Source organism: Rhyacophila brunnea, unplaced genomic scaffold (genome assembly GCF_057557595.1).
Source record: "Rhyacophila brunnea isolate RB1 unplaced genomic scaffold, BYU_Rbru_1.0 scaffold_24, whole genome shotgun sequence".
NCBI classification, from domain to species: Eukaryota; Metazoa; Arthropoda; class Insecta; order Trichoptera; family Rhyacophilidae; genus Rhyacophila; species Rhyacophila brunnea.
In genome coordinates this window covers 20,293,264-20,303,417 of record NW_028232904.1, presented here as the reverse complement: position 1 = coordinate 20,303,417, position 10,154 = coordinate 20,293,264, and the positions used below count along the sequence as shown (strand labels likewise).

At 32.9% G+C, this 10,154-nt stretch overlaps 1 protein-coding gene across 1 annotated transcript; it reads right to left on the bottom strand.

Moving 5' to 3' along the window:
* Positions 1–1,860: 1,860 nt before the first annotated feature.
* Positions 1,861–9,934, bottom strand: LOC147069164 (decapping and exoribonuclease protein-like). Its single transcript, XM_085951625.1, has 4 exons — positions 9,406–9,934; positions 7,944–8,193; positions 5,194–5,332; positions 1,861–2,103 (listed from the first exon to the last, which is right to left on the bottom strand). Exons 1-4 carry the CDS (start codon positions 9,932–9,934, stop codon positions 1,861–1,863), a joined length of 1,161 nt encoding a protein of 386 aa, XP_085807751.1.
* Positions 9,935–10,154: the final 220 nt, after the last annotated feature.

Below are 10,154 nucleotides of genomic sequence, written 5' to 3'. Positions count from 1 at the left end.
GATCTCAGTACCCATATAAATGTTAATTTTGCCGCAAATTGATTACCAGCCTGCCTCACCATACTTTTTTTATATACCTGCCTGCTTCACCATACTTTCATATTACTTGCCGCCCCTGGCGCTAAACGATGAAATTTCGTGCATGATAGTAATACAAACTATTTTTAACGGGTTATGAAATAAATACGTATCTTGAAATGGGGTGAGATTAGACCAATGCTTATCTCATAATTCCAATCGCAGCAGAAAGTTAATCATATTGCATAAAATGTATTTCACGTGGTTCAAGTTAAGAAAGAACAATAACATGTAGCAAAAAATTATGAATTGTGAAATTTGGCATCTAATCATAAAAAGGTTCGCCACTCCTGCCATAGGTGGTTTTTTTACAGATCTTCTGCGGAAGAGAACACCACAAAAATACAACAAAATAATTGACATTCTTGGGTTAAAAACAATCTTTATTAATAATTATACATTACTATGGTAAGATTACAATGATATTCAAAATAAATCCACTTATGATAATATTGTTAGATTATAATAATACAGTATAACCTCATTTTTACGTGCCCGGAATTCACGTTTTCCCGGCAATTGCGTGTATTTTTTTCAGTCCCGATGTATTTCAGTACATTTAATACCCGCATTTACGTTTTTCTTTCCCGCGATTTACGTCGGAAATATTCAAAATATGCGAGTTACGCGCGCTTGACAATGATTGGGTCGTGACATTCGAACGATTTTTCAATAAAAATTTTAATTGAATGTTGTTTTTTAATAAAACATTATTTTTTTAGAAACATAAAATTTAAATGTTCTTTTTTTCAATACCCCCCTTTATATTTTCCCTCCAATTAGGTTTTTTTTTCAGTCCCTTAAAAAACGTAAAATAGGGGTTATACTGCATGTAAATTATGATTTTAAATTTAATGCTAGAAATTAAATAGCTACAGTGATATAGCCTCGTCGTACATTGGGAGAGCTAGGCAAAAACCACAAATCATATTAAGTATTATAGATATACCATCATAGATCGTCTGGTGTTCGAATTTAGAACTAAGCTCATCGCAGTATAAAAAGTATTGAACGATATGTTTACATGTGGCGCCCAAACTCAGCGGACAACTGATACTGGTGGATCTATAGTCGATGTGTACATTTTCGGCATGGTTCCAGATAGAAAAATGGTGTGGGAGAGGAGGGTAACAAAACATTGGCCACATTATGACAGGACAGGACAAAAGTACAGAATTCCCCAACTTGCCATTCAAGGAAAGATCAATGGTAAGCGTAGCAGAGGACGGTGCCGCATTTAGTGGCTTAAGAACCTCCGTGATCAGTACTAGTGCAGCTACACTGAACTGTTCCGGGTAACAGATGACAAAGCTAAGATCACCTTGCTGGTGACCGACCTCCGCTAAGGGATGGCACAATAAGAAAAAATCTGATAGTTCCGATTCAGTGAGCTCTAAAACATTTACAATCTATAGTGTGCCGTGAAGCGGAAAAGGTTGGGAAGTGCTGGTCTATACTAATTAGTTTTATATTAATACCTAAGTTTAGTATATTTTTAAAATATGCGACATCTGTTTTTATTAATTAATAAGTAGATACTCATTCCATCATTGACTCTGTAATGTGTATCTTTGGCAGATATGAGTGACAGAGACTCAAGAATAAATGATTATTTAGTTTATTTGTGTCCGATATAGTGTTTCGTATACCTACAACAATTATTACTTCTTGCAGAATCAATGATGAATAACGGTGATATAATATTTATTTTTTTTGATTAGTAATCTACAAATAGTTATATTTTAAAACATATTAGTATTCAATCGGTAAAATGTGAATCTGTCATACTTTTGGGAACAGATCAACATACCACTCCGGCAATGCAGATATGGCGTCTTTGTCATCCTCACTTAGTTCAACGTTAGATCTCGGATCTCTCTCAAAGACCAAATCAACTTGGGGAAGATTCCTGATATCATCCAAACACTTGCCATGGTTTTTCAGCAGCACTTTCGAGAGAGACTCCTTCACGAAGCTTAAAAAGGCGTCGCAAAAATTCATGGGGACGCTGGGAAGCCACAATTTCTGGAAAAATACAAAATGTTTCGTCATTTATCAAAAGTATAATCAAGTTAGACATTCAAGTTCTCCACCATCTAAACATACTATGGCCGTGTCATGCTTAAGAGGCATTCTACAAAAGGACATTATAAAGGATACAGAATACAAACACTGTGATTGATCATGCATGACACAACCGGTGCAGCAATGGGACAATTGGCTCGCGAGGTGTTATGGATGGCGTGGTCGGTAGCTGAACCGCAGTGTTTTACCTGCTCTTGTAGAATAGCCCTAATGAGCACCCCATGCAAATATAAATATGAATTTTCAAGTTATAAGAGGGTAGTCTTCTGCGAGGGATCGGGAGGTATATTACCAAGCAATGTTCCCTGTAAGGTGTGTGCGCGCGCACACCTTACCAAAATGTGTCCGCACACATGTTTTCATCCCCCGCACAGTCCTAACACAAAAATATTGTAAAAGAAAGTTTACTTTCGCAGATTTTAGTAATATCTACAGGTGTGTTCGGTGTACGTAACAAACAATTCAAGTGAACAATACGATTGCTTGCACAGTAAATGTTACATATAAAGTATAAATACTAAAGTATTAATTATAGAGAACTCCCCTAAAAATGTCAAAATGGAGTGGATGTGATATTATATATATCCTGCAATAAATTTAAATTGGAATGACTCTCTGAAATCATCGAAACAGAAATACCATCTACGATGCATTCGCAAAAAGTAAGAATTGGTGATATATTTTGTTCATTCGGAAACAAATGATTGTATCATAATATGCTCCGCAGCAAATATGCAAGGAGAATTCACGTCGGGAAAGAAGTGGATTGAATGGAGGTTGTATCTTTTAAAAAGGCATTCAAGTCTAAAAGTACACTGGGATGCTATTACCAAATTGAAAAATTTGAAGAGATGGATTTTTGAAAATTATGACGGAAACACCTGAAAAACGATAGAATAGCATTGAGATCGCTGAGCGCAAAAAATCTGGTTGCGATCTAGTCAATGTGTTAATTGATAATGTACCTACTATTGGCTATAAAAATAAACGCTTCTATGCTTTCTGTACAAGACATTCATAATCATGTATTTCTAAATATACAGTTATTCCCGAAAGCTGGCGAAGTAAAAAATATGCGTTTGAATTATTCGAATGCATTAAGGGGGTACATGCTCGTCGTAAGTCAAAATTGAGTTTTTATTGTATTTTCAAACCATGATCCTGGACACTCCTTAAACGTTGTAGATAATCTATTTATATAATTTTGAAGCCTTATTATCCCTCATATTTATTTTAAACATTTGATGACTGCATAAAGTATTTTTGTTACATAAAATAGTATTCTTTTAAACCTCTCGCTCTAATGTTTTAGAATATAGTCATATTTCAGTACATAAATGTACAGTGGTGTTAAGATTTTTTTACGTTTATTAATTTTTAAACGCATTTATAAAACCATCAGTATAATTTATGACGAGATAATTTTTGTAAAATATTCACGATAAAAAATTATATTGATAATCTCTGTGATCCCAAATTTGCACCACTGCACATTCATGTACCGAAATATGACTATATTCTTAAACATTAGAGCGAGAGGTTTAAAAGAATACTATTTTATGTAACAAAAATACTTTATGCAGTCATCAAATGTTTAAAATAAATATGAGGGATAATAAGGCTTCAAAATTATATAAATAGATTATCTACAACGTTTAAAGAGTGTCCAGGATCATGGTTTGAAAATACAATAAAAACTCAATTTTGACCTACGACGAGCATGTGGGCCGTTAATACAGTCATTAAAAAATATTTTTTGATGAATTACATCTCGATAATAGTCTTTATAGTTTTAATAGTCTCGGTTTCATATTACTGTGCAAAAAAATGCTAATTTTGTACGTTAATTACAAAATTAATAAATACATATATATAAAAGAAATGGCGTATTTCAAAAAAACACTATCTTATTCATAGGTCAATAATTATTATAAAGCAATCAGTATTCGTAGGATGTTCATCACACTTCAATGGTCAAAGACATTGCTTATAATTAGTATCTTTAGAATTATCTTCAAATGTGTCAATCTTGCCCATTTCTTGAATAATAAAATGCCTAATTCTTGTTAAATTTGGGATCACAGAGATTATCAATATATTTTTTTTTCATAAATATTTCACTATAATAATGTCGACATAAATTATACTAATGGTTTTATAAATGCGTTTAAAAATTAATTAATGTAAAAAATCTTATCACCACTGCACATGCATGTACTGAAATATGACTATATTCTAAAACATTAGAGCGAGAGGTTTAAAAGAATACTATTTTATGTAATAAAAATACTTTATGCAGTCATCAAATGTTTAAAATAAATATAAAGGATAATAAGGCTTCAAAATTATATAAATAGATTATCTACAACGTTTAAGGAATGTCCAGAATCATGCTTTGAAAATACAATAAAAGCTCCATTTTGACCTACGCTGAGCACGTCCGCCTTTAAAGGAACAAATAAAAAATGTAAATACGAGGTATTGAAATTTTTAAAAAATATAAACTAATTTTTTATTGAAAATCATAAAAATTGGTTTGTGAGCATATTATGTCAATGTGTTCTTTCACCTTTTCGAGAATGTTCTTTTTCTATCGAACTGACAATGTTTCTCATAACTCAGATATTATTGAAATGGTTGTAAACAAAAATAAAAAAAACGTAGTCGTGTTGTGGAACCTTTGTTTGGCCACTGTAGATGTCTATAAATAGAATGCACACATGCATCTGGAATTCAATTCAATGATTGTCATACATTGAATTAAATGTGTTTGTGTTACACATATTTGTAATACGTGGTACGTGTAATTTACATACGATTTATTGAAATTTGAATAATTCAAACGTAAATTAATGTATTTGAATAAAATGGGTATGCAGAAACTACACGCAAATCATAAATTCGGGGCTCGTGAAATCGGGGTTCCACTATATTTCATGCCATCGGCAATCCATTGTCAAACACTTCTACAGTGTGAATAAACTTTATTTTAAATCCGGCTTCGTATACTGTTTTAAAATAATTACGTACCCTGTAGTTTTCAATCAATTCAGCCGTCTTATAGAAACGGAGTCCCGTCACAATGCCGTTGGCATCTCTCCATCCACACAACACTGTTTCAACACCCTTAAAAGTTGTCTCCAGCCACCATCCCATTGTTTTGTTTTTCCTAAAATAAAAATAAGACATAAAATTAATACTTACAGGTGATCAGACCCAGGTTTGCCAAATTTCATTAATTTTTGGCAATTAGTTTTGCGTTTTAAATAAACGTATCGTCATAATTAGATAAAATGTGCACGGCTCAATTGGTAAATCACATTTAGAAACTTTATGCTGGCGTCTATAATTATTTAGGAATGTTCCCTGTGTAAAATAACAGAAAATGATTGCTTATAGTCCCCCTATAAATTCGGTATCTACTAGAGGTGAGTTGGAAATACTGTCACCAGTTTGTGTACTCAAGTATCGGATGAAACTACCCATACTCTACGTGTGGCCCAATAAACTTGTGATACCATCGCGAGTCGCGAGCGAGAAGCATATTTTAATTTATTAGTCTATGCATGCGAATGACATCATCCTATGTATGAACAGAAGGTCATAAATTTTCTGTAGCAGCACATTCCCTCGAGAATGTGGTGAGGTGACTGTGTGACGTCAGTTTAAAATTAAAAAAAAACATTGTTATTCATTTATGTTAACAAGAATATTATAACATAACATAAAAACAACTCATAAATTTTAAATTTTTTAATAAATGGGACATTTCGAAAAGCCCAGCTCAGTGTATTTTCAGCGATCCTATTGAAGCCGATATTTCAAATACTAATATGGAGTTAAGTTTTAGTTCCAGTTGAGTATGAAACTTATGTCGCATACGCACGCCAAATGCTCTATATAGTATTCCAAATACTAATAAGTATTTTGGAACAAGTTTCGACACTAAGTATTTTTTATAATGGTAGTAAGTATACTTAATCTTCAAAATCGACCAGTTTTCCCACCTCTAGTACCTACCTACCTAATTCTATAAACATAATAGTAAATTATACTATAATTTTACACCAAATAAGCCAAAAATACTATAATTTTGAAGTGTTCAAAACAGACGCAAGAGCACTTTTGGTCATCAAACTCGTCAGACCACCTTTGAAACTTTTCGATCCTTCAAAATACGTTGTTCAGTGGTTACTGAGAGGAAGACATTCGGTCCTAAACACCAACACTAAAAAAAAGGAATCAAGACGATTTGCCAGATGTGAATTGGACAAAATTTTGGAAATCACTATAATCTTTTATTCAAATATGATATGTTTTTACAATTTTATTGTTTACAACTTTAGTTGTATATTTATATTAGTTTGTTTGTTTAACTTTAGATTTGACACGTGTAAAATTAAAAGACAAGGAATATCTGCTTCAAATTTTATTTAGTAAAAAGCTCGACATGTGAGTTCTTTAAAAAAAAAAAGAAACCCTGGGTATCTATAGTGTGCACTTCATGTCAGATCTCAAGAGCGTACTTCAGTGAAACGGCAAATAATTTTCAACAGAAGGTGCGACGAAATTTCTCATTAGTCGCCAATCGGAGACTGACAGTCGAGGTGTCCGCACGTCGATTTGTTTTGTCATGGCGTCGGATGAAAATATCCTTAAGGGGGATGCTTATACTATCAGATGCGAAAAGAGGCACCTAACGGAAAAATACGAAGCTTGCAATTTGAGATTTTTTTTGATAATTTACAATTTCAACTGTAGTAATTAATAAATATGTATCTGAAAACACTAAAAAGATTTTTTATTATTTAAAGATAAACTGGCAATTGTAAAAAAATGTAATAAAATGTGAATTCGTTGCAGGGTCAAATCTTATTATTACATTATATTTTATGGCCATATTTATTATTAAAATTTAGTTTATTAATAGATTTTATGTGGTATAGATTTTTGACTAATTCATCGTTTTAATATTTTTTATATATATTTTAAAAAACATCGATTTTAAAAAAAATTTAAATGTGTATAACTTGAAATCCTTTTTATTTATATCAAATTTTATTTTAGGCATGGTCACAATATTGAAGCTCGAGTTGATATAAATAAAAAGGATTTCAAGTTATACACATTTATATTTTTATAAAAATCGATGTTTTTTAAAATATATATAAAAAATATTAAAACGATGAATTAGTCAAAAATCTACACCACATAAAATCTAAAACTTAATAAACTAAATTTTAATGATAATTATGACCATAAAATATAATGCAATAATAAGATTTGACCCTGCAACGAATTCACATTTTATTACAATTGTAAGTTTATCTTTAAGTTTAAAAAAAAATAAAAAATCTTTTTAATGTTTTCGGATACATATTTATTAAATAATACAGTTGAAATTGTAAATTATCAAAAAAAAATCTCAAATTGCAAGCTTCGTATATTTCCGCTAGGTTCTCTGCTGGCATGCGTCTCCCCCTTAAATCGTGTAAAGATGACTAAAAAACTTAACGTACGTACTTAAAAAAAGAAGACATGTCAATGAATATACTATTATTATTATTAGTATAACAATAAACATGACATTAAATGATTTTTAAGACAAATTATATTTCGTTCGGCACGCGTCATTTGCACAATGCGCCTAGCCACGATCTTTTTAGACCATACCTCAACTGAAGTATAGCCTTAAAAGCCCACCTCCACACTTCATCGCTGCTCTTCATAGAGGGGGTAGTCGTGGATAGATAAAGTTATATGGTGGTTACAGTACTTACATAAACGAATCGAGCTCGTGTGCGTTTCTTGGCTCTTTGGAAATTTTAAGCTGCACAAATTTCAAACCATCCAACTTTTCAATCGTTAAATCCGCTTTTGATATTTTTTCCGTGTCTTCAGACGTCATGACAGCGTCGACTGCATTTGCGTAGACCAGTTTATGCTTGTTAAATTTAGCTTCGTTGACCAGGTAAAACAGTTTTGATTCGTTCAGAGGAGTTTCAACTTCTGGTTCTGCATTAACGTCACCTAAAACAAACATAAGTTTAATCAATCCAATTCGTATAGAAAGTAGCCGTTCCCAAACACAGGAATAGGGAACTCAAACTGACCTAATGCTTGGAATACTATGAATACTGTCGAGACAAGGCGGCTGACTACACATAAATAATTACAAGATAAAAAGAACTTTTTATATACAACGTTTTTAAATTTTCAGTTGAATCATAATATAAACTTGACAATTCTATGTATTAATAAATACTTTTTTTTGTACTTGAAATACTGAATAAATAAATAGAATACTGAAATGTCATTTTTTCATTTCATAGTAACGCACGTATATATTAATAATTTAGTTGCTAGGACCCCCTTAGCAACCAATAGTAGTGTTTTACTTTTTACGAATTTTTTTCGAAATAACTTTCCATACCAAACACAATTAACTGAAAATGAATTCAATTCTGCTTAAAGATGCCTAAAATTATTAAAAGAATGCATTGTCATCGTGTTATAATATATTCTAAAAGTTTCAAAGGTCTAGACTCTAGCTAGTCGGGAAGTTGGTTAAAAATCGATTATTGGAAGATTTGTATCGGACAAAGAAAAAATTTGTACCGGACGAACAAGAATGCGAGCTAATAAAAACGTGGTAAAATGGTTTGGGAAGGGTTCATTTTGAAAAAAAAATACCCATCTGTCGATTGTAGATTAATTTTTTTACAATTTTTGAGCTTTGTATGGTTTGGTATGGTATACAGGGAACTCAGAAATAATGGAAACTGAAATACATAACGAAGTAAGGCGATAGCAGGTAACTGACTCGAGTAAGGAAGAATCCGGGTTAAACTTACGCACGTGTCAAGAATACGTTTTACGTCGAATACTGAAAACTGCTCTCGGTTTATGCATTTATGCTCATTTAAGTAATGTTGGCGTATTTACACACACTATTGCACGTGTATAAAGCATGCCTCATATTCGTGGGACACACACATTCAAAACCCTGCATCAAGATGCGGCGTATTGAATATAGCCTATCGGTACTCTATTTATTATATGTTCTGTGGTATGTTAGCTTTGAACTAGGTATATTTTAGAAAGTTTGATCACCGATTGCAACATTGTATCTGAACAAAATATTCCAGGAGTTCCCCAATTCTTTAAGTTCCTACAGCAGACAAAGAAAAATGAGAACCACTGCCTTATTTCATTTTTAATGATAATGACGTGGACTCTTACCTGACAATATGTGTTGCTTGAATTTATAACCCCATCCAAAGCATGCCTTTTGTTTTGCAGTCATTGGTGACGTGTCACGCCCACTTTCATCTGAAGTTTGAAGATATATCACTCCTCTAAGCAGGCTGACAGATATACCGACCGTGTCCATTCCACTATAAGGAAAGGATGAAATCTCCTTCAATGACTCCCCGAATGTGACAAACGGTGCATCATCCAGGGAAACCTTACTCGAGTCGAATATATCGATGGGCGTCTTATTATCCTTCAAAAAATGGCACAAAAATCCAATATCCTGCTCCGGGTTCATTCTGCTGATCGTATTCTTCGCGTTGTAGTTCAGATCGTAGCGGATCCCAGCAGTGGGGATCCCTCTCTTCAGAAACTTGAGCTGGGAGTGATCGGCGACGTATTTCCATTCGGGCGTGTGTCCTTCGCGGTCAACACTGAAGAAACCGCATATTGTCGGATTCGGAAAATTGGGAAACTGAGCACTCCTATACGATTGAAATCTAGTGGACAATTCCATCGTTTCTTTGTTTTATTTATGAAAATGGACAGAACTGCGTACAATAGGTCTACAGGACTCAGACTTGAACTAAGTAACAGTGTTGCCAAGTCAAAATTTTAAATTTCAGTAGAATGTGTAAAAAAAATTCAGTAGATTAGACAAAATATCAGTAGATTTCTGTTTTAGGAAAAAAAATTCGCCGCGGGCCGCAGGTTCCCAATTTTTCATCGTCGGCTTG

Coding starts and splice junctions, on each gene's coding strand:
- LOC147069164 (XM_085951625.1), bottom strand. CDS start 9,934: ATGGAATTGTCCACTAGATTTCAATCGTATAGGAGTGCTCAGTTTCCC. Junction 8,194..9,405: donor CAAGCAACACATATTGTCAG/GTAAGAGTCCAC, acceptor TGTTTGTTTTAG/GTGACGTTAATGCAGAACCA. Junction 2,104..5,193: donor AATTGATTGAAAACTACAGG/GTACGTAATTAT, acceptor GTATTTTTCCAG/AAATTGTGGCTTCCCAGCGT.